General features: G+C 41.8%; 1 protein-coding gene across 7 annotated transcripts in view; it reads left to right on the forward strand.

Annotated features, from left to right (window-relative positions):
* Window positions 1-6,581: 6,581 nt before the first annotated feature.
* The window catches only part of LOC102683303 (LIM domain and actin-binding protein 1), a 34,401-nt gene continuing 15,614 nt past the window's right edge, over window positions 6,582-25,368 (forward strand). The window contains exons 1-5 of one of the 7 annotated variants that reach the window (XM_015344289.2): window positions 6,582-6,804; window positions 11,489-11,665; window positions 15,900-15,944; window positions 16,661-16,807; window positions 20,655-20,700. In XM_015344289.2, coding sequence (XP_015199775.2) covers window positions 16,686-16,807; window positions 20,655-20,700 — 168 coding nt within the window. In that variant the 5' untranslated portion in view covers window positions 6,582-6,804; window positions 11,489-11,665; window positions 15,900-15,944; window positions 16,661-16,685. The remainder of the gene's footprint in view (window positions 6,805-11,488; window positions 11,666-15,899; window positions 15,945-16,660; window positions 16,808-20,654; window positions 20,701-25,368) is intronic. The other 6 variants (XM_015344288.2, XM_015344286.2, XM_015344290.2 and 3 more) reach the window with 6 other exon arrangements.

Here is a 25,368-nt window from a genome sequence, read left to right on the forward strand (position 1 = left end):
TTTACAGTAATAGGTTGATATTAAATTCCTAATACCAATAATTTCAAAAATAAAGAATGGATAAAATTATCCAAAATTACCAATAAGAGAGTATAGGTCAAAATCAATGTATACATGAGTTTCTTATAATCAAGCAACGGGCGCAAAGCGGTGTACGCGATTTTTCCCCCCAGAAAACACAATCTTACAAGGACTGTACATAATAGATACATTAAAATCTCTATTAAAAAGAGAAATTGACAATTACATGAAACGTCACTTTTCAATGGTTCTATTAATATCACACAACTTCTCTTATTGACGTGCATAAACATAACGAGGAGATGCTGATTTAAAGTTGTTTACAAGACATATTGTTTCTTAGAACCCTGACCTGTCACACATGGTCTCATTTTACGAGGTGCTCTAGGGGAACATTTTATTGGAAGAAGGTGCACCCCATCCTTACAGTATTGTAGTGCCACGCGGGGCGGGCTGAGAACAGCGCCTGGGGGCGGGACTACGGGACTCCATATAGCGGGACGGAGGCTGGGGGGCAGTCTCTTCCCTCCCTTTTCTGTTTTAGTGTAGGTGCAGCGCTGTTAATACCTGTCCCTGTGTGTGTACCTATTCCCTGTTCAGGTTAATACATGTGTTGGTGTTGGTTACCCCTTCTCCTGAGTCCTACGCCTGCTCCATTACGTACCGAACCCCGCGGTCGTTGCAGTATGTTTCAGTTGTCACATCTACAGCTTTTCGTTTTCTGCCTGTGTGAACTGATTGACGTCCACCCAAAGCACTATTTATACGACTAACAACAGCAGGCTGCACCTTTATCATTGTTCCTCTCCCTTTTTTGCTTTTCTAGATTTTGTGTCAAGTGCTCAGGCAGCCCCTGTAAACCCAGAAGTCTTGAGGGATGATGCCACTGCAACATCCGTGTTCAGTTTCTCGAACTGCCCAATGAGAGCTTTTACTGGTTCAGCAGTCATCTGGGTAAAAACAAATCTGTAGATGGGACACCAGTCCACCACAGGGCAAACAAACACAGACACTTTCACACCTCAAAACCGATTTTCTCGCAGGACAATTAACCTACCAGTATGTCTTTTTCACTGTAGGAAGAAACCAGATCACCTGTAAGAAACCCACATAAACACAAAGAGAACATACAAACTCCACCCAGACAGTATCCCAGGTTCAGAATTGATCGCAGAGCCCCAGTGTCATTAGGCAGGAATGGTAACCACTGCACCACCATGACACCCAAATGTTGAGTTTCCATTCTTAAACTAAATCAAAACGCGTCAAAATAACGATTATTCATCCCTTTACAATTATTTAAGTTTTTAATTAAGATTGTCTATCTTTTTTCACCACGTATCGAGGAAATAACATCTAAATGCAGGAGACATACCTGGAGGCCAAGAATTCTTTTACAAACAGCAATAACATTTCGGTTTGATTGAGGTCAGAAGATTATTGTCCATCCAGCACTTTGATTCCCTTCCCTTTTCGATATTTTTGGTTGGCTTGTGGTTTTGTTCACAGTCTTGCCGAAGGGTGAAGCTGCAGCCAACGAACTGCTTTTACTGTGTTTCACTTCAGTGACTTTTATGTCTTGGTATTTTGCCGTATGTAGGTTTCCTTCAGTTATACAAAGGTCCACAGTCCCTGAGGGGGTAAAAGCGGGTCACAGAATAATGGAACACCCACATCTTGCACTGTAAACACTACCAACTTGTCTTTGTATGCATTTGCTTTCCATTAGAGCCATGGTCCCTCCTTTGAAAACATTTCAATGTTTTAATCATCAGACCACAAAGTGTTGCCAAATGAATTATCAGGCTTGTGTTTATATTTCCGTAAACTATAAGCACTAGGTCTTGTGTGGTTTCACCAGAAGAGACTTCACATCATGTTCATAGTCTGGTCTTTCAGAAATTGTTGTTGTATTGTGCTCTTGTAAACTGACATTCCAAGGTCTCTTTAATCATTGTGTACGTTCATGTTTATATCTTAATTCTTCTGGGCAATTTGTTTTCCTGCTTCAGGGCATATAAAGTGATGCGCATAACAGAATGCAACACTCAGGTCTAATGGATTTCATCAAATATTTTAAACCATTTTTGGAACAAATCACACAACATTAGAAACAATACAGTTTTGGGTTTTTCGTTATGAAATGTGGATGTCACATGGTCTGTCTCAGCAAACCTCTTCAGTAGAGCCTGGAAGCTAGTAGACCAACTGCGATAAACATTCTGAGCCTGCTGTGAACACAAAAAGGTGTTTTAATTTTACCACACAGGATTATCTGGAGTTCCAGAAAGGCCAAATGTCAATGGAAAGATCATGAATATTGAAATCCAGCACGAAACAAAATCACTGAGACAGCAAGTTATAAATAAACAATGTGGACAGCGTTCAATACGGAGTGAGCAGTACAGATACCGCGCATCTCTATCACAAAACCGGTCACTTTGATCTTGAGTCAGCCTTATATGGCTGAAACCCCTCCCACCTTTTTCAAAAACATGAAGTCCAGTGTGGCCAGGCGGACGGTAACTTCCACTTACGCTCATTAGGGGGCGCACATATTTTCTAAATATTCGCTGAAAAAATTTCGAGGTGCACACTTCAGTACGTGAATAGCTCAGGCAGGGATTCTAACCCTACACAACCGGTTGCTGTTTTCCATGGGGTTTAAAAAGGGAGAGTGGCAGAGCTTAGGAGAGTGAGTTGGAAGACTCCAGCAATGTGAGAGTACTGCCTAAAAGAAAAAAAAACATATATATAAAGTAGAAAACGAAGGAAACCAAAAAAAAGACAGGAGATTTATAGGAACTAAGAAGCAAACACCCATCCTAGAAAATAAGGAAGAATCGTCCTTCACTAGAATAGGACGTGGAAAGAGAGTTTGATTTAAACAAAATCTACTTATATACAGTATAATACCACTTCATCAAATGTTTACCAATATGTATACATCTGTTCATTTTTGTTAAATTGTTATAATTTTTAAAGCCTCAGTCGGGATGTGTATTATAAATTTGTTTTATGGAGACAGAATGTAGGGTTCATGGGCAGAAGAGCTACTGTTGTAGCCTCTAGATGGCTATATGCTCAAGAGCCAGTTTTCCCAGAAGCCAAGTCCCCATTGTTCCCAGATGTTCTCAGATTATCTCAGTGGTCCCAAATGTTCTCAAATATTTCCAAATGCTCTCAAATATGCTTAATTGTTAAGAGATATTTTCAAATGTTCACAGTATTCTAAAATATTCCCAAATGCCTAGTATTCCCCACTGTTTTCAATTGTTCCCAGTGTTCTCAAATGTTCTTTGATATTCTTTGCTTAGAACAAATTGAGAACATTTGGCAACATTTGGGAACATCTGAGATCATTTGAGACCACTGAGATGATGTGAGAACATTAGAGAATGATTGGGAACACTTTTGAACATTTTGAAATATTTGAGAACATTTGGAAACATTTAGGAACAGTGGGGGGATTTGGGGAACATTTGAGAACGTTTGGGAACATTTGGGAATATTTGAGGTTCATTGGAGAGTGTTTGGGAAAAGTTGTGAAAAATTGGGGACAATTTGAGATAATTTGGGAACAATAGGAACATTAAAAATATTTCAGAACATCTGTGAATCTTTTCAAACATTAAGGAACAGTGGGGACATTTGAGAACATTCAAGCATGTTTGGGAATATTTTATATCGTTTGGGAATGATGGGAACATTGTGAACATTAAAAATATTTTAGAACATTTGGGAACATTTTCAAACGTTTGAGAACATTCAGGAATGTTTGGGAACATTTGGATCATATGGGTTCCCCTTGTCTTAGGGGAACTAGGTGACTGCCTAGGGCCCCAAGGCCACCAGGGGGCCCCCTCAACCTGCAACACAACGTGTTTTTAATTGACACATTCAAATATGAGTCATAAATTCTCTCCAGTGGCCCTTTCTGTTGCTGCAATACTGATATAGGCTGTTAATGTTTGTTAGTTCTAAAATATAATGTTATTAGTTGTGAATGAAAGTGTAATGGTTTATTTCACTGCCAACGTCATAAATGACTCATCTTCACCATGAGATGACAATATAAGAGCGGTTTCAGCTGCTGCTGCACTGAATGCTGTTCATTTTATTTCAGAAAGTAGTAAATGTTGTAATGATTAATTTTATTAATCTTTCATTACATCTAATGTGTAATGAACCATTACATGTGACTTTTTCCTTGTGTTGCAAACTAGGTTGTAATGGTTTAAACGTTAAAACCATATACAGTAATATGTTTATGTTCCTAAATTGACATCGTTTATCACCATTAGACGCATAATGCCCCTCTTCTTTTTGCTCAGCTACTAAAATTTCCCTTCAGTTGTAAAATTCCATATAAATATTCAATAATAGGCTAATTAAAATGTGCGCAGTAAAGAGATTACATTATCTTTTCACTAATGACCAATGCACCACGAGTGCCCCTGTCGGTCATTTTGGCCATCCAATCACGTACTGCGGTTCGCCACCATGGCTTGTGGGTAGCTGCGTGCAGTACGTGTTTGTACCGTGCAGTTTGAATGGCTGCATCTGTAGTTGCAACTGGTAAACACGCATTTTTACCTCCAAAAGGACATACCTATCAGGGTATAGAGAAAATAACAAGCAGAAAAGAAGAGCAGCATATCCAAAGGTTTGCCAAATCAAGTCACTGTAATAATGCCGTTGTTTTTATTTGGTTTTGAGTCTGTCAGATCCATGTGAACGGTAGACAAACCACGTTTTCTAGCTTTACATGTAGATTACTTGAGATGTTTTGATGTGAAGTTATTAGATTTATGTTTCATGTTATTACTTTCAATGTTAAAAGCTATATATCAACCTGTAACTCACACCTGGCAGCCCACTGACGCTCAGCAGGTGTGAGCCTGGTCAGTATCTGGATGGGAGACCTCCTGGGGAAAAACTAAGGCTGCTGCTGGAAGAGGTGTTAGTGGGGCCAGCAGGGGGCGCTCACCCTGCAGTCTGTGTAGGTCCTAATGCCCCAGTATAGTGATGGGGACACAATACTGTAAAAAGGCACCGTCCCTTGGGTGAGATGTAAAACCGAGGTCCTGACTCTCTGGGGCCATTAAAAAATCCCAGGGCGTTTCTCGAAAAGAGTAGGGACGTTACCCTGGTGTCCTGGCCAAATTTCCCATTGGCCCTTGCCAATAATGGCCTCCTAATAATCCCCATCTATGAACTGGCTTCATCACTCTGTTCTCCTCCCCACTGAGAGCTGGTGTGTGGTGAGGTACTGGTGCACTATGGCTGCTGTCACATCATCCATTATCCCCATTACCTGTGAAGCACTTTGAGAGGAGTGTCCGGAAAAGCGCTATATAAGTGTGAATGTAATGAATATACCTTATCGTATAACAGGGATCTCAGCTGCCTGGGCTGGGGGAGTTCTCCTTTAGCTCATCTAGCAAGTTCCATGTTGCGTGATGCCGGAGACCTGGGTTTGTGCCCAGGCAGTGAGGGATGAACTGGCAGGGCAGGAGCAGCAAAGGCAGAAACCCAAAGAACCATTATATAAGCAATTGTTATTAATTAATCATTATTATTATGTTAGCATTGTAAAATCTGTGCTTCTTGTTCTTGTTTGTAAGTTATTTATTATGTTCTCTTCAAAGCTGGAAAAATAAAAGTGTACTAATTATATAATTCATTTATTGAATTGGCCTAGATAGTAAAATAAGTTTGGGGTGGGAGCTGATAATAAAGGTGTATGCACAAACTGTGATCTGGAAGAGCCCCTTTCCAAGATCTTGCCAAGGGCCCTGAAAAAGCTAGGGCCGGCCCTGATATGAGTTCTGTGCAGTAACAGGAACTGCTGTTTTATAGGATTATATTTGTGAGATGGGAAGATTGACGTACTCTAATAAAATGGGAATTGTGTAGGACGACTGTCTTGTCCAGTTTGTGTGTGCATCGGTGGACCTAGAAGACAAAGAGAGCGTGTTGCCATGGGAAAGGGATCTTAGCACATTTTAAAATCGCTACGTGGTGTAGCCGTCTACAAAGCAAAAGTACCTGTATTGAGAGGGTCACGATCCGCGACGCAGGATTTCACAGGAAAGAACGCTGGAGCTCAGAAATGTGTTCAGAAAGGCGTGAGCGCTCCGCTGCTTGAAAGCAAGAGAACGTTTGAGCAATGCTAGGGTCCCTTCTTAGTCGTTACATTGAGTTGGTGTTAGTTTTCACGGCAACTGACATCAGTGATCATACGGACACGGGCATCTTTTTGGAAGCAAGCATCTGGCGCAACGCTCTTATTGTGATCAACGATTCCACTGCCTGTCTTGACTGTATGTGTATCCTCCAACCTCGACACTAACTTTCCCCTTAACCCTTAAAATTCACTAAGTTATATCATCCCGATTTCTCCTCTGATACTAAATCTCAGAAGTAAGTAGATGTACACTCGATGCAAGGCGTTTGTATAGCGGGATAATGCCGCGAAGCTTCCAAAAGAAGAGAAGGGAAACCTCTGCACAGGACTGCACCTTTAAGAAAAAAAGTCTCTCTTGTCTCAGCTGTAGTTTCGACCCGCCCATGGCCTGAAGTGGACGGACAACTCTTTTTAACTGAGTCGGGTGAAAAAAAAACTCGAATCTCTCTCGTCTTGCAGGGCAGAGCTAATTGTTATATTTAGAGTCCCGCTCTGTAGTGAAACAAAAAGATTAGCATACAAAAATATTTTAGGGTTTTTATTGTGAACAAAACACACACTGGTGAACTCCGAGTTGTTGCACCTGTGAGAAGGTGAGTCGTGTCTATCACTTCCGTAATTCGTGTGGGTGGGATGCAGCCTGAGTTTGTTCTCATGGCAAGAGTGAATTAGCTTGTAGCGTGGAGCCTTTTTTTGTTTGCTTGCTTACAACAGACCAAACGCAAAAATATAATGACAGCCAATTCATGTAAGATCGCGTGTGAGTGTTTTGGAAAATGATGCTTTATTAGCGGGTTGTAAATATGCCTTATACTGTATTTGTGCTGTCATAGAGAAAAGACAAAGACCACACATGTGAAACAAAACCTCACTGTCTTTGCTAAGAGAACGACGTACATTTAATTGGGAACTTCACCCCTTCACATTCAAGCTGGTATTTTCACGAATTTAACTAGTTAGCAGCAGGGTGAAGTCTGTTCCTAGGGAGATCCCACTGGTTTACACGCCTCTTTTGAAAAGTGCAATTAGAAGTCACACTTTAACGCGTGTTTTTCTCGTTCCATTATATCAGATTGTTTTACGAGAGTTCATTCATTTATTCAGAAGTATATATTCATACAAATATCCTGGAGCTTTTAACATACCGAACTCCCAAATTTCAGTTTGGAGTATTTATGGGGTTTTTTTGCCGGCTGTTCCGATTTCCTCCTTCCTTACAAACACATGCTGGCTAATTGGTGTCTCTTAATTGTTCCCGTGTGTGAATGGGTGCCCCGTGATGGACTGGCGGTCAGTCCAGGGTGCAGTCCTTCCTGGTGCCCTGTGCTTCCCAGGTAGACTCTAACTACCAAGAGTAGGAGGCTATATACTGTCTACTAATGGTTGTATATATGTTATTGTAGTATCAATGATAGTAATTTTAGAATTGGTAAGCTCTTTCCTAAAAACAGATACTAACGACATTATTACAGTTATTAAATTTGCTGCTGTCCCATCTGTGCATTTGTATCGGTGCTTATAAGCTTTGAATTCAGTTAAAACCCTAAGTGCCTTGCGTCTGTTTATGTTCTTAATAAGTAACTGTAAATAGGTCTCACTATAACAAAAGCCTGACATGTTAGGTGCTGTAACTGACATGGTTAGCATAAATAAACCATATTTTGTGTTCATCTCTCATAAGTCCTTTTTAAGGGTGTCACGTCATGGTATAATTAGATATTTTTGTCGGGCTGCAGTGTGGTTTTATAATTGAATGTGGTAGGGCAGCATTCTTTGCTAGCCACATAGTTTTGGGTTGATGGTCAATAGGCAAATGAAGATTGCTAGTGTGAAGGAGAGTGCATCCCTAACACTACCATTTTTTCACTTTCACAAAGCCATCCAGGTGTTTACAGTGGTATTTGTAGGTGCACACATACCAGTGCATTGTAGAGCGGAAACGATGATGTTAAATATTTGGAGTTTTGCTTTTTCATTCAAAGAAGACAAAATGAAAACTGAAGTAGAAAGCCTTCTCACATTTAGTCCTAATACCTTTCTACAACATGTGATTTTATTACAACAGAAACTGAAACATGCATCAGGTTAGAAACCTGTATTACTAAAAATACCCGCTGAACTGCAGATTGCAAATAAGAACTTAGTCGGTAAAACTACAATGTAAAAAAGTTCTCTTACAAATATATTGCAAATTAACCAGCATGGGCGACACGGTGGCTCAGTGGTTATCATTGCTGCCTCGAAATGCTGAGGCCTCGGTTTATATCTGCATGGAGCTTGCATGTTCCCCCTGTTCACATGAGTTTCCTCTGGAAGTTTGAGTTTCCGCTTACAGTCCAAAAATACTAGTATATAGGTTGGTACAACAAGGTAACAGGGCCTAAATAATTATTGAGTGAAGCAGTTGGTCCTGTCTGTCTTGGGCCAAGGTGATATCATACATTTTTAGGTATGGCAGTGGACAGTCTCTTTTGGTCCCCAATGTACTGTTTGGGCCCCAAGAAAAATACAAAACTGGTTTGTTGAGTATGAGAATAGAGTAACTGTTCTATTCTGATAATAAATAACCAACTAGTAAACTATCAGTTTTGTACATGCCAAATTTTCTATTTTGTTGTGATAGAAGCATAATAGGTTTTTGCTTTATTCCTGTGCTGGAGAGCTCACAGCTTAGTGCCAGGACTGTCATTGTGCAAAGTGCCAGTCTGCAACGTGCAGAATCTTTCAGCCTCCTCGCGTTTGTTCTTGGACTGCTTCTTCACAATTTGCATTGAGCATTTGAATGGAGCTCTGTGCTCATTTGACTGCAGTATTCTTCAGGGTTTGCATTCAGGAGGGTCAGAAAAAAACAACAGACCAGACTAGCCTATACAGTTACTTTCTCCTGAAATTAAAAGTGGACAAAGATAGCAGGTGGTGACTTTGTGTTCGTGTGACTCTTCATTGTTTGCTTGGCTCTGGAAATGGTACCTTTTTCTCCGATCCCACTCCTTTCCCTTTTTCTCTGCTGGTAATTTTCCTGTTGAGTTCACTCTGACACTGTTTTCCAATCCTAATCCTGAAGAGAGAACCCTTAGACCTTTGGTATCCTAGTTCTCAAGATCCATTTGAGTCAAGATAAAGAAATATAAGCCTCTGTTAGAAAAAGCTAATAGCATTGGTAATCAGTGGTCATTTGTAATACCAGCTGTATGTACAAAACCCCAGTACTCATGTTACAGTTCCTACTACTCTTTGGTCTATCAAGATCACTGCTAAAAACTAAGGGGATACTGCTCCTTTGAGGAGGCCAGTGAAGATAAAGGCATTGATCAGTCAGTGATAGCCACATTGCTTGGTTCCATATTAGGATGAGCTAAATTATGGTGTTTCCCCTGATCCTCCTTATACAGCACTACCTTGAGTGTGTTTGAACAGCTCCAGAGGAAATGTTGTGTGTTTGTCTGATAGTGTGGGTTCTTTTATTGTTTTAGTTAATGTATTACTACTAAACTCTCTTTCGAAATTGCACATGAGCCTCATTTGTGCATTTCCAAGAAGAATATAGAAACTGTATGCAAATGAGAAAGCTTTAAAGTGCCAGGTTAAAAAAGAAAGTTCTCCTTAATATGACTTCAGTTCCTGCTAAATAATGTCAAGCATTCATTTTTTTTTTCAGTAAGGTCACCTTTGGAAGTTTTGTGGTTTTTAAAGGACGTGTGACATTGTCGGATGGAAAGGTTTCAGAATTCTGTAGCCTGAAGCACATGAGAAAAATGAAAATTCATTTCATCAGAAGAGAGGCCCATCTGTGTTTTGAAAAAAGGAGTGTCACTGGTAGGATTGGGTTCACTGGGATTAGGGATTAGGGAAAGGTTTTTTCAGGGTTAAGATTAAGGGGTGGGCTGTAGACCAGTAGTATGAGCCTGGTCGGTACCTGGATGGGAGACCTCCTGGGAAAGCAAAGGTTTCTGCTGGAAGAGGTGTTTGTGGGGCCAGTAGGGGGTTCTCTTTCTGTTGGTCTGTGTAGGTCCTAATGCCCCAGTATAGTGCTGGGGACACTACACTGTAAAAAGGCGCCATCCTTCAAATGAGACGTCAAACCCGTCCTGACTCTCTGTGGTCATTAAAAATCCCAGTATGATTCTTGAAAAGAGTAGGGATGTTACCCCGGCATCCTGGCAAAATTTCCCATTGGCCTTTACCAATCATGGGCTTCTAATAATCCTGATTTAGGAATTGGCTTCATTACTCGGTTCTCCTCCCCACTGATAGCTGGTGTATGGTGAGCAATCTAGTACACTCTGGCTGGTTTCGCATCATCCAGGTGGGTGCTGCACATTGGTGGTGATAGTGGGATTCCCCATTACCTGTAAAGCACTTTGAGTGGAGTGTCCAGAAAAGTGCTATATAAATGTAAGGAATCAGTAGTAGTATTTTTGTAATTAAGCAGGTTGAGTATAGTCATAACAAGTACCTAAAGGCTAAAGTGGCTAAAGGCATTTGTTTAATTGATTGTGTAAACGGCTTGGAATTGAATCTGAATCTGGATTTTAAACTGCAAAGCAGGAGGAGCAAGCCTTGGTGAGCCTGGAGCCCATCCTTTCCTGTGTGGTTTCTCCTTAATGCCAGAAACCTGAACCTTTTTTTGCCTTGTCCTCTCTCCTCCCCTCTTATCTGCCCCATGTAGTTCACTGTGTGCTGCCCAGGACCGCATAGCATAAATCCCTAGATTCGATTAGCTGTGCTTGTCCAGGTGTGGGTTTCTGCTCTTTGCTGGTGCAGTGGACACACTGATCCCTGCCTCTTCTGGACTATTTTATGTCTGCAGGGGAACAGGAGTTACTGAACCGTGTCTGATCTCATGTATATGATTAATCCTTATGCTTCTTTTTGCCAGTTCACTGCAGTTTTTGTGAGGGTTTTTTTTTCTGAGTGCATGTGTATCGGCCTCTGTCCATTTGGTTGACTCACTGTGTGCCTTGTGTGATTTTGCTGTGAGTTGTAAAATTTGTGCAGCACATATTTAAGTACTGTAGAAGTATGTCTCAGGGATTTTTGCAGCATTCAAAGCTAGTTATAGCTGGGTATTCCCCCACCTTGATGCTTTCGCTTTCCTTGCCTTACCTACACAGGAGGGGGAGGAGGAAGAAAACTGTAACAGAGGTGTTTGTCAGTGGGGGGAAGGGGAGCTGTTCACCCAGCAAGTAATACCACTGTCAGCTGCAGAACCAGCAGTAGAAAAGGGGAAGCTGATTACATCATCTCTGCCCGCCCTCATTTCCTCCCACCTGTCAGGTATAACAGGGTTAGAAGGAAGAGGAAGAGACTAACAGAAAAAAGGGGACTGTGAGAAAAGGGAAAGAAGAACCTCTGAGTATCAGAACGTAGGAATCCAGGGTCACACTGCACCACTTGAGACAGGAGTCTGGAAATCAACCTGGAAAAAAAGGATAAGACAAAGAAACCGCAAAGGTATGTGAAGAACGTCAGCTGGACCAAGAGGAACTTTGCTGTTGCAGTGCTGAGTTTCCTTGGAATTTTAAGCAAGAATCTGTTGTTGATATTTAATTTAAAAAGAGTCGGACTCTCTAAGTAAGTTTAAAAAGTGTTCCCTGCTGTTTTACCAAAATTGTCTTCTAGGAATGTTCATCTGCATGTTATAATGTGTTGTCTGTAGGGAAGAATAATTATAATAAGGTCTTGACCCAAAGGGCTTTAATTACCCAGAGTCTTGTTAAAAAAAGTCTCCAGAGTTTGAGCCTTTTTCTTCATGACTTTGTTCTTTAACTGGTTTCTGAACCCAAGGAAGGATTGCGCAGGCAACACTGGCATCCTAGCAGGCTGACAGATCGGCTGGCCAGTTAAAGTGTGCTTGGTCCGTGTTTTACTCAAAACAAAACAAAAGGCTAGGCTTAAGAGGTGTTTAACATCGTCATTTAAAGGCAAAAACTGTTTGCCGTTTTGTCGTTGTGTGACGCCACACTTTTTACTTTCTGTTGAACGTGTAGAAGATCACAGAGGGAATGTGAGGGAGTATGAGGGAATATCTTTTGTCGTGGAGAGTTTGTGTTTTGGGGCCTCGTTGTTTATCTGAGCACATTTCTAAAGCGCTTCACTGTGTCTTAAGTCTGTTGGTAGCTGCTGGTGACACCCCCGTACAAAAGCCATGGTTGATCGCTGCCCCTGTTATTGTCATTGTTATCCTTATTATTACCACTACAACTTTAAGCCGATTCAAAATTCTATAAATGGAGTGGAAGAGATGAAAAGAAAACAAATAATCATAAGCTTTTGATATCATTCAGGCTCCGAAATGCATTAACTCTTCAAACAGTGACCCACTTGTTTCCTTTGTGCTCGGTGTAATCCAAGAGCAGACGCAGCCCTGACTGTGAGCCAGGGAGCCGGTTGCTTCCTTGAGTGGCAGGAAAGAGTTGCTGGAATATCAGGGTGGTATTTCATGGGAGGGGAGATATAAGGGGGTCTGACTAAGGAGACAGAGACATTAGCAAAGTAAACCGCTACCAGATTCCGGCCCTCCTGAAGGTACTTTATCATTCAGTGAGTTAAGCAGTTTCTCAGGTCTCCACCTGGTCTTCTGTGCTGTGGACCTTCTGCTGCAGAATGGCTGCCACACGTACAGGTGGGTGTTACACCAGAGTTGGAAGACACTATCCCTCCTTTATGTCTTGGGATGAAAAGTGCTACACAAATGCAAATGTTCCTACAACATTGCTGTCCCAGAATTAAATCCAGTGCAGAAACTCAAGAAATGAAATTCCTGTTTTTCACACTACTGACTTTTTGCTTAACCAGCTCTTTAACAGTCTAATAAGTTACATGTGTAATTAAATGTCTAAAATGTCACCTAATTGTCAATAATATAATTCAGGGGTGTAGTAAAACTGTAAGTCATAACAATCAAGAGCAACTTTGTATTAAAAACCGAGTCCACTTAATGGAATCCTTACAGGCCGTTTTCAATGTTTTTGTTGAGCAGGTTGGCAGGAGCCATGGTGTAACCTTTGAAATTTCCAGGAAGGTGCAGCGTGTTGCCCTGTATACTAATAAAAGTGTATACTAATGCAAATAAAAAATGTAACCACTAAATTATCCCAGACATTTTTCAGATTCCACAGTGTTGAATATTAAAGCATTCAAGTCCGTATCAGTTAACAGAGGAATTTCTGAGACCCCCTGCGCAGTTCATCCGAGAAGGGCATGAATTGGCTACTAGACAGTTCAAAGAGTGGAGTCTTACGTTTCTGTAACCCCTCCCTGCAGGATCAAATTGAATGCCGTCAGCTGGAGAGTGAGGTGTGTTTGTGTGCACAGAGTCAATAGAAAAGGAGCCACACAACACACACATCTAATCTGACGATCAAAGTCCTTCATGCATAATGCTGAGCTCAGGAGCATTCATTCATCATTGTTGGGGAATGGTGTAAAAACAAGAAGGCTGGACACAGTATCTTCGTGAAAAAAAAAAAGAAAAAAACAGTTGTTCCTGATCTTCCAGCTATGTTCAATCATTGTACAGTATTACACAGACAGTGACTGTTCTAATGTAATGGTTTAATACTCTAAATTTAGTCCATATGGCACACTGCACAGTAACAATAATCAAAATGCTTACAGTTCATGTGGAGTATTACACAGCCCAGTCAGAGCACTGTACAGGTATGTACATTTGCAGTATTATTGAAACAGCCCAGTTGCAATATTTATTCCTCACATGTAATTCATCTCTTGTTGGTGGAACATAACAGAAGATGGAAATGTTTGCATTATAATAAAAATCAAGTGCACTCTAAACCACCGTAAAATTCACAATCATTGTCAATCAAAAGCATGACTGCTTTCATGTTTTTTGCTGATCATTGTCTGCTGGGCAGTTTTTATAAAATGCAAAGCATTTGTTTTCTATATTTTTCAGATTTGGCTTTGGGGTGACTCCTAGTGAACCGCCTTTGCCTTTAACTGCATTAGACTGGCCACTTTCAATTAAAGGAAAATTAATTCTGTACAGGAGCAAGCACTCCTGACACCTGGCAAACACTAATCCATTTTGCAGGTTATCGGATTGGTTACGCCTATTGAAGCACACACCTTTTCAGTGGCTTATCGACATACTCGATTCCCTTGTTCCGGATGTCTGTTCTTGGGGTTATTGATCATGTGCTTTCAGTGCTTGTTAAAGCCCTGCCTGCTTTACTGTCTATTATATTCCCTCTGCATATAGGAAGCATCTTGCTGTGCTTTCATATTTAAGTCTCAGAATGATAATGCTGTCTCAACACACACCGTTCATTCTTGCCCAGTTTAACCTGGTATAATAATAATTCTTTACACTTATATAGCACTTTTCTGGACACTCCACTCAAAGAGCTTTACAGGTAATGGGGTTCCCTTCAACCAACTGGATGATGCAACAGTAGCCATAGTGCACCAGTACCTCACCAGACAGCAGCTCTCAGTGGGGAGGAGAGCAGAGTGAATGTTCAGAGATGGGGATTATTAGGAGGCCATGATTGGAAAAGGCAAGTGGGAAATTGGGCCAGGATGCCTGGGTAAAACCCTCACTCTTTTTGTGAAACAAACTGGGATTTTAAATGACCACAGTGTGTCAGGATCTCAGTTTTATGTCTCATCTGAAGGACAGTGCCTTTTTACAGTGTTCCCATTACTGTACTAGAGCATTAGGACCCACAGAGACCGCAGGGTGAGCACCCCCCTACTGGCCCCACCAGCACCCATTCCAGCAGCAGCCTTAGTTTTCTCCGGGAGGTCTCCCATCCAGGTACTGACCCGGCTCACACCTGCTGACCTTCAGTGGGCTGCCAGTTGTGAGTTGCAGGGTGACATGGCTGCAGGCTGGTTAAACCAGAGTTAGTGGAGCATCTGTTAGGTCTTTAATGCTATTTTCTACCTGACAGTTTTGTTTCATGTGGGTACAGGGGTAAAGATGACCAGCTGCTTGTGCATATGCTTGGATGTGATAGTAGAAACATTACCACCATGCTGAAGTTCTGTGCAGCCCTACTGTCACAAACACTACATTAAAACCATAAATTGTCACTCACGATGTTAATTTAACAAGCAAAGTTTGGTACAAGTGCTCTTTTGAAGGATCTCGATCTAAGTGATACCGTGTTCATCAGACACTTCACTGCATATTTTGTCATGCTGAAAATTATTTAATGGTTCACTAAGATTATTCAGGACCATATGGGGGGACAGAGCTGCACTGGAATGGAAGTACCAACTTCCATGGATTATGTACTGAGCGGTACTTTGTAGAAATGACATCAATTTATTGCGATAGGTAAATGCTTTGTGAAAGCTTCATGTGATTCTCACTGGCCTGGTGACTCAAGAGCCATATTCCATCCCTGCCCCTGTGTTGTATTGCTCTACCTTGGCGAAACTGTCCATCATCATCATGATTACTGGGTCTCTGTTGCCAACCTCACCATCACCACAGAGCAGCACCCTCTTGTTCTAATAGCTCTGTGGAAATCGGAGATAAGGCAGACAAGGGAAGTAGTTCAGGTGGGTAGCTGTGTCAGCATGCGTGGGAGGCTGCAAATGAACAAGTAATAGGTTGCTTCAGGTCACACCTGAAGAAGGCTCCATGGCCGAAACGTTGTGTTTTCTTTTTTCTTTTTTTCAGCATGGAATAAACCTATTACTTGTTCCTTTGCAGACAAGGGAAGTTCCCCCAGCCTGCTGCTGCCTTGGATTCGCTTGGGTCAGGTTATCATTTGGTCATCATAGTTCTCAGTGTGTCTTCCTCTTAATTGCTCTCTGTCTAAAACTCTTGTCGCTATTCTTTTGTCTTTTGCTGTATTTTTTCTCTCTCTCTCTCTGTATGTGTTTGTTGTTCTGTCCTGACATATTGTCCTACTTTCAGAGCGATTGAGCCGATACCTATTTGATTACATCACACATTATGTGAGAAGTGGCAAATCCTGTAGTAAAAATGTATCGTCCTTTTGAGCAGGTTGATTACTTAGCATTACAGCAGAGACGTGTGATTTGAACCGCTTCTTCGTTCTGAGTCCTTGTGTGATTTCTGTGCTCACTGCTGCTCTCCAAATGATCCTTGCAGATATTACTGCAAGAAACTGCTCTCTCATCTGTGATGAGAGTGAGTCAGCACTGGGCTCAACATGCTTTTGTCAGGGCTGCTTCAGTGCTTCTTTTTGGCTAATTTATTCTTTTTATCACGCAGTAGAGAGGGAGAATCTGCTCCAAACACTAAAACAGTGACTAGAATTAACATGCATGTTCTTTCCAAGCGAAACAGCAAGGGCAGCAGGATAGTAGGGGTCTCCTGTTACAATTACAGTTTTCAGTTATGTATATTGTGCAGTTTAATTGAACAGTTCCCTTGAATGATTCCAAAACAGCGGTACACAGTAAGACTTTCTCGTCAGCCTTCTGAAAGCCGATGTCTGCCCCCAGCAGGTAGTTGGCAAGCAGGCGAGAGATGGCAGCCAGTCCCTTCAGCCGGCGTCAGTGGGCCTCCCAGTCCCTCCGCGTCACAGCCAAGGAGCTCTCTCTGGTCAGCACCCGCAGCAAAGGCAATGCCATTGCAGAAAAATTCTCCAAGTAAGCCTCGCTCCAGCCGCCCACACAGACAGACACCCCTCGTTCTTCGCTCACAGATTAGCAGGCATACACTTTTTTGTGACTGCACCGCAATTATCCGAAGAGATGCACTGCTCACAGAGGAGCAGACGGAGCCGCCTCTCTGTCTGAGCGCCAGGAGCACACAGCAGGGCCACGCGCTCTCCTGCACACTGATGAAGCTCTGAGACAGCGCAGCTTTCTCTGTGTGGGGGGAAAAGGGAGACGCTACCTGGCAGCTTGTGAATGCTTTCAAGCCGAGCACTCAGTCTTGCAGATCTTGAGTCAGCTCCAGCGCTCTGTTCCACTCTGTCTTCTCATTTCTGTGACGGGGCAATGGCTTTTCCAGTTGGCTCAGGAGGTGAAACAGCTGTCATATATTAAACTACGTGCCAACAACCTACATATTTCCTACGTGGCAGCCAGAAAGGCGAGCAGAAAACACCCTAAAGCACTGATGCTCAGTAGCTGTACTCTTTGCCCATTTATAATTAGAATATTTTTTTTCTGATAGCACTTGTGCTTGGTTAAAGGGGAACTGCAATGTTTTTTTTTTTCATATCTGGGGGTTAGAAAGAATCAGCACTGATGCGTGCGTTTCAAAGTGCTATAAAAGTAAAATGTGCACAGTAATTTGTAAAACGTCCAATTTACGTCACAAGATAGACAAAATTTCCAGGTATGCGCAGTGCCATTTTCTGCAACGAGGCAACAAAACTTCCGGTGATGTGTAAACATTGTTCCCTATGATGTTGAAAGCAAGCAGGCTAGTGAATACATCTCTTTTAATCCAACAGAAATATTGCTTTCGATTTTGAGACAGTTTTGCATGCAGATCACGTTGGAATATTTCTGTGGTGAAATGTCTGCTGCACAACCTATATTTATTCGCTCCAACATCACATGACATTAGTCATTACGGAGACTAGTGAGCAGGAAGGGCCACATCACATGGCAGTTCTTGGGAACTCGAATCTGAGTTGCCTCAACATGGCATCTTACAGTACTTCCACAAAGTTCACAGTTTTGTGCTTAATTTGAAATTTATAATTTTTTTCAATAATGTCAATGTTTATTTTGTTACCGAAATCGAATAACCCGTCTGAGAAATATCGACTGCAGTTCCCCTTTAAAGGTACTGTTTGGATCAGAAACCATTGAAAAGACACTGACAAAAATAGGCCATTCAGCCAATTGTCCTTATCTATTCAATTTCATTTCCCTGAAAAAATGTGCATTAGCATCACCCTTGCAGTTAGACCTCCCCACATTATACACAAATTGAATAAAATAAAAAGATCACAAATATGCCTTTTGTCGTCTATTCCAGTGGTTTTTCAACGCTGGTCCCAAGTTTTCTGGTTTTTGGTCCAGCTGCAGTCTCAATCACAGGCTAATTGATTTAAATTCTCTATTATAGATGTGTTTTTAATTATCCTTTCAGCTCCTGAAAAACTGAATGAGATTTGTTGTTGGAATTAATTAACTCTGTGCTAACTAGTGAGTGTCAGGATCTCGTTCAGATGTTCAAGCTGAAAACTAATTGACTGGAAAAAAAACATGCTGTTTCATTCTCACCTGTAGCTGTTCACCATCAACTAATCACTTGTTAAGAGCTGTTTATTCAGAGATTTGGAAGCAACTTCTTAATTAGCACAGTTGAGATGAGACTGAATGAAGATCTGTTTGCTGAAGTTGATGGAAACAAGGACTGAGTGCAAAAAATAATCCAAACAGACGTGCTGATTAATTACATGCGTCAATTGACACTGGAGATGAAGGGCCCAGCTGGAATGAAAACAAGCGCACACAGCAGTCCCCAGGATAATACCAGGAGCTGCTCCTCTCTCTGGTTTCTGTCTCTCCAGCAGCACACGCTGTCTTTACTTTCTCTCACCATCTCCTGCATCCCCTTCTTTGCCTTTGTCCTCTTTCACTTTGCGCCAGAGTGCCTGTGATCTCATCCCAAACTCGTTCTTCCAGTTTTTCAAAACTCTTCTCTTCCTTTGGTGTGGGTGTGTGAAGAGAGGTTATGAGGAGGGTGCTGGGTTGACATTTTTCACTCGGCACATTGGGAGACAGTGGCATTGTTGTCCTGAAGGTTTTTCCAGCAGCTCCGCATTTCTAATTAGTAACTTGGCTGTGTGGCAGCATGTTGGATAGTTATGGTGATTGTTGACTGTGTCTTGAAGACGACCAGGGAGCTGAGCCTGTATCCAGGGAGCCACTGGGCCATCTTTCTTGATTGGCACAAATGACATCAAAATCGCATTCATATCAAAAACATTATCATCCACCCATTTTCTGACCGCTTTATCCAATACAGGGTTTTGGGGAGATCTGTATCTCAGCAAGCAGTGGGCGCAAGGCAGGATACATCCTGGCAAAAGCTAGGGTGTGCTAGGGCACACAGTTTTCCCAGAAGCTAGTCTTTGCACTGTGGGAGGAAACCAGAGCACCCAGAGGAAACCCACACAAACATGGGAAGAACATACAAACTACATACACTCAGATAGTACCACAGGAATTGAACCCAGGGCCCCAGCGCTATGAGCCAGCTTTGCCTGTGCCTTGTCCAGCTTGCTGTGGGCTGACCTCTTGCTTCATCTCCCAGTCAAGATCCCGGATCCTCTCTGGCTTGGTTCCTCATCTCATTTTCATTCCCGACTGCAAACCTCACAGGTCTGACCCTGCAGACTGGAGACCCCCCAGGATTCTGTCATGGGATCTCGCTCTCCAGCTGCCCGTTTTTTTCCTCCATGATCTCGGCCTGACTGTGGCCCCGCCTGTGCGTGGGTTCGAGTGCCCACCTTGCATTCATCACAATCTCCCTGAGAGCTGAGTCATTACACAAACACCTTGTGCTTTAGGTCTCTGCGCACAAGACTCTGGAAGATGAGACGTCAGCTTTAGAAAATCATAAGAGAGCTCAGGTCTCCCATGTGGGCTTGTTCCCTGCTGTTGCATGGCAGGTCGAATCCCAGGACCTACTGCAGATTGAATTAACCTTTATTGTCCCAAAGGGAAAGTGTCTTGCACATCAAGAGCTCATAACACATAACTTATATGACAGTAGTACAACATGGCAGCAGTACAATATCATAGTACAAAACATTTAACAACATTGCTCGGTCAGATCTCAGTCCAGTGTCATTAGAGTAAAAACACACAGATAGCTGGTAAGGTGTCATGCTACAGGTGCTCGGTACTTGAAGCGCTCTGGAAGCTCCAGTGGGTATGTTGTCCAGAAAGAGGGCTCGAGGGTTCGCACACCAGCAGCTGACTCCGCCTGTGTCTCATTTCCCCTCAAAAGAACACTTCTACTGGCAATCTCTGTGACATTTCCATCTGCAGATCATTTTTATTTTTAGTAAAGAGTGCAGGGTGGGTAACATGACTTCCCATGTCTTTGTGGGTGTATTTTCTCATTTCTTTAATTTGCAGGATTTGAGCAAACGATAGTTCATTGTTTCATCAATATTTCCAATACACCTGACAACACTTAACTGCAATCTGAGTGTTCCACCACTAGATGGCGCCATAGTTGATTATAGGATTTTTTTGTTGTTGACTACTCTCTTTACTAGAATACTTATTCATTAGATGCAGGGTGCAGCTTTTATTTAATATTACTGTATATTTCACAGTTTCCCTGCATGCGATTTTTTCATTACCCTTAAAGCATATTGTGCCATAGGATAGGGAGAAATGGTGTCCATACTGCCAGTAGTGCTACCAGCTCGCTAATGTAATAACACAGATATGGATGAAGAGTGGGTTCCCCCTTATCAGGGTCCCAGCCTCACTCTGTTCGCCCTGTCTTCCACAGGTACCAGAAGGCTGCTGAAGAAGCGAGCACAGAGAAAAAGAAACATGTGAGTATCTATTCCCTCCTGCCGGTTCGAGAGTGGCATTGCTGCCAACAACACATATTTTGTCTTTTGGGAAATAAGGTGGAAGTCATAAATGTGGAAGAGGACAAGGACACCAGTTTCTCATTTAGCATTTTCATTTTTCCTCCTTTTTGGTTTTGTTTCACCATCAGTCCCCTAGGTGGTGGTGTTGCTTGTGAAAAAGGGTGGGTCTCCCTTTCTCCTCCATTAACCCTGTTCTGTGTTACTAGCTCCATGGCTCATTGGTTTTGTTAACCCACTCTAAGACTTCAACTACTGAGAAATATTCCTAGACAGAATTATGACCATAATCCTGATAACAGTGAATGGATCAGTATATCGATAGTTCTAAAATAATACCCCACTGATGGCATTTAATTTTGTCTAGTGCACACAGGCTGCACAAACAAAAAATTGAAACAAAATTACAACCACAAAGCCTGAAGAGACTATTTGTGAAATAGATACATTGTTTTTATCTGCTACACACTAGAGCAATTAAATTAGAAGGGCAAACCGAACAGTGGAATGTGTAGTTAAAATGTAGGTTTCACAGAAATATCATGTGTCACTAGTAAGACCCAAAAAGATTTTGCTGTTTTGGAATTAGTCCAGGGAACAGCCTGGATTTCCTGGCTTCAAAGAAATGACCTATAGAAACATGCTAAAGAAACTGAAAGTTTTTAGTCTTGAACAGAGAAGACTATGAGGGGAATTGATTCAGTATTCAGAAGTCTTAGAATCATTAAGAATGGAGAACAGGAAGTATTTTTTACACAAAGGGTTGTGGGAGTATGGAACAAGCTACCTAGTTATGTTGTTAAATTCATTACCCTATGTGAACCGCTGGATGAGATCTTTGGATTAATTAGTTACTAAGACCCAAATGAACTAGAAATATTGAATCACCCCTTCTTCGTTATGAACATTTATACGTTCTTTTGTCACATCTTAACGTGCATTAAGTCCCTTACCCCGTACACACACAAAACGTATTACCACACAACATCAGACCTATCATTCCCTCTTCATTGTTCTTCATATTATTGCCATCTTTCAGTCTTCTTATTCCTCCTGTTTCACGTGGCAATTCTCTTTCTGTCTCTCTTTCTCCCTATCTCTTTGTATCTCTGTCTTTTAGTACACTCCCAAATCCCTTGCCAGTGCTTGGCAAGTTAGTTAAAGCCATTGGGCAGCCAGTCAGCTACTAATCCTTATTTAGACTCTTTAATCTCAGGTAATTCTCCTTTTGTTTTGTATAACTGCTCCAATTACAGTCCATCTGTTTGGTCAGATTTGAGTAGATGACAGACAGTGACCAGGCAGTCATGCAGCACTAGAATGTGCAGTTATCACGCTGAATAAGACAAGGAGTAAAAGTAGTATTTGCCAAGGGCCACCACAGTGGATTTGAAGGGAGGGGTTTTCTGGTGTTTCCTGTGAGGTAGGTCCAAGTGTTGGCTGTGCTTATTTAACAATAAGGTTAATAGTTCTCATACAACAAAGCGGTTCTTGGGTGCGGTTCAAATGGGGGTGGGACGATGATGATTTATTCATTTTGTTTCTTATTTTCTGTGTTTCCGTTGCAGATTAAATCGGTTTTATGAGAAAGTCATATTTTGGTTTAGTCTGAGTTTCTGATAAACGTTTGAATGTTTAGCTCCCCATTAAGAAAGCATGAGATAAAAATTCAATTCCACTACATTGTGTCTTTGTTCTTCTTGTTAGAACTTGTCTTTGCTGAAACCACATTCTGGGAAGGTGAAAAACTTGTTCTTGGAAAACCCGTAGGAGGTTGAGCAGTGTGTTCCAATCATTCAGCTTGGTCTGAAATTATGTTTTTGCCACCGTTGATGTCTTTGGTGTGGGTATAGATAGATTCTTCTGGAAGTATGGCCAGGCCACCCTGCTTTCACCCAGTCTCAGTCTAGAGGGGCCTACTAACAGACGGTGATCCAATCCTACATTGTAACACGCTGTTTGTAAACTGCTCACAGTCTGAGATTGTTGGCTAACAATTATTGTTTATTGTTTAAATTATTGTTATAAATTATTGTTTTGTATGTGTACAATTATTGGTTATTGTGCATCAGTAGAGCATAAAAAAGTTTCAATTTTTTAAATAAAAAACAAAGTCTGGCCACAGTCCAAAGAACTGGATAATGGAAACTGCACTGTTGCACTCTGGTGTTCACAGGGGCTGCCCCTATCTTTACCGTCAGTACTGTCTAGCCTTCCGTTTTCTCTCAAAGGGAAGATAAAATGTGTAGAAAACAGTTGTGATTTTCAAGAACCTGGAAGAAACAATTGATGCAAGGACCGCATGGCTTAAACTGCTGACTGAGCAGAGCAGAAAACCTGATTCTCATTAATTTAATTAGGGTTTTAATATGAATTAACTGGGAAATTGCTATAGAGGTATTGTACAATTTAAAATCCAGGTCAAATGCAGCACATCAATACACCACACCAGTACCTGTCAACAAAAAGAAGTCTGCAGATGCTTCTTAAACCTGCCAAGTTTTTCCAAACCTCTAATGTTTTTATTACCAGCCCAAAACAGCAGAAGAAAATGCATCTTGTGTAGACTAAGTGCTGACAAACTCGGAAAAGGCTGGGAGAAGGCATTCCTCTCTCATGTGACTTGATAAATCATAGAAACATGCGCAGCACAGTGGCCGCAGAAGAGAGAGAGAGAGACGGTCTGCACTCTGAATGAGACAGAAAGTACCTAGGAAAGCAGTTCATGGGAGGAGTTTGCAGGAGGGGAAGTGAACCTGTCTCTGTGAGGATTCAAAGGAGGAGAATTAAGATGTATTTAAACATGTGTATGTGCAAAGCTTGTTTTCAATTAATGGCAGAAAAATGTTTCTCTGCAGTATTTTGCTCATGCAGTTTCTGTTACACTTAGCCTTGTAACTGGCTGGCTATTCTGTAGTGACTTTAACTGAGCATCATTTCAAGAATGTTTTTGGATTTCTCAGTGTAGCTAGTCAAGGCCAATTGATTAAAATCATTACAAATTAGTGTATCCTGAGTTAATTTCAGTTATCTTTACTAGTTGTATTTATGATTAGTCCACATATGTATGACCTTGTCCCATTTCAGTTTCTCTTCTCATATGGTACGTTTGGTACTGTAGAAGACCTATTTTCTTTACAAGCTGCCTTGTATATAAAGAAGTTAGATCTGCCCTCAACATATTAAGAGTGTGATTTTCTAGTTTCAATGCTCTGGAGAACATCAGCTGCACAGCCTGTCAGCCATGGATTCAGACCTAGAAATGTTCAAACGTGGCCAGTTAAGGCACTGTCTAAATATCCTCCTGTTTTCCCTTTACAAACTCATTCATCCTCTTCAGAAAGTATTTTTCCACTCTGTGTTTCTTCGAAACCCCAACCAGAAATGAGAGTGAAAAGTGTTGGGCAAAGCAGGTCAGGAACTCTTGGGTTCCTCATAAACGTACGGCGACTCCGATGCTCCAGTAGGGGAGGAGGGGACAGTTCGGCAAGTCGTGCAGAGGGAGCCGTTTTCTGTAGTGCCCGAGGAGAGAAGTTCACCGAGTTCTTGGTCGAGCTGCTCTGGTGAAGCAGCTGGCCAGATTGCAGATACCACTAGCCCCGGTCTAGATTGGACAGCGTGCGTGCGAGCGAGCGCAGGTGTTTCTTTTCCCCGGTTCCATTTCTGTTCCTTTTATTTCCCGAAAGACTGAAGCAGCCAGTCAACAAAGAGTTAAACAGCCCCAGAATTTATCATTTCCTGCTTTCTAGTTTCCTGGATTTTTCTTTCCCTCTCCCCCCCTTTCTGTCCCGGCCCGAGGGGGCTGGGCTCGTTTGTACATGTAGCACTGCTAACTGGAAACATCTGGGAGTGCTCTATCATTCCGAGGAGCAGAGAAAGAGAGGCCAGCAAGCTGCCGGGACCCAACTAAGGTTGTTTCACTTTGTCCTTTTTTTCCACCTTTTTCACTGTCATTTAACAGCCTACTGTATCTGGAAAGAAAATGTGTTTTTTCCTATCTGAGCTGTTCTGTTTTTATGTGTGTCTGCTTCTGTGCCTTTAACTGTTAAAACATGGGGTTTCTGGTCATGGGTAAAATTGGGGAGAGTAGTAGGAAATCGAGGTGTACAGTATATTTAGGTAGTGCTTTGACTGTCCCCGGTAACTGTGATCTGATCAGTCCAGTTGCCAAAGGTTATTTTTAGCAGTGGTGTAAAAAGTACTTTCAGGGTTTCTGAAGCGGATTAAATTATTCTTGTTCAAATATACTTTTACATATAATCATGATGTTCCTGCAGTTTCCTTTTTCTATTATAAATGCTCTCTTGAACATTGCAGAGCAGACGCTTTCAGGTTCCTCAGCAGTAGGGAGGGCTGTGTCCAGAATGAGTGGAATCTGCTCCACAGCTCTACTGCAGAAACATTCTTCAGGGTCCGATCTGCATGAACACATATCATTCTGTCCTGTCTTTGTCTTTTTAAAACGGCTGATCTAGTATTTCAGACACGCAGCATACTTTCATTTTACTTTATATTTTGTACACCTCTGTCTCCAAGCCTGTGAAAGTTGGTCTGATTCTGTGTATCTTCTTGTTACGTTTCTCTGATAGTGACCCAACCACATTAATGTCTTTTACTGAGATGAAAATG

The sequence above is a fragment of the Lepisosteus oculatus genome, chromosome 1 (assembly GCF_040954835.1).
Source record: "Lepisosteus oculatus isolate fLepOcu1 chromosome 1, fLepOcu1.hap2, whole genome shotgun sequence".
Classification (NCBI taxonomy): Eukaryota; Metazoa; Chordata; class Actinopteri; order Semionotiformes; family Lepisosteidae; genus Lepisosteus; species Lepisosteus oculatus.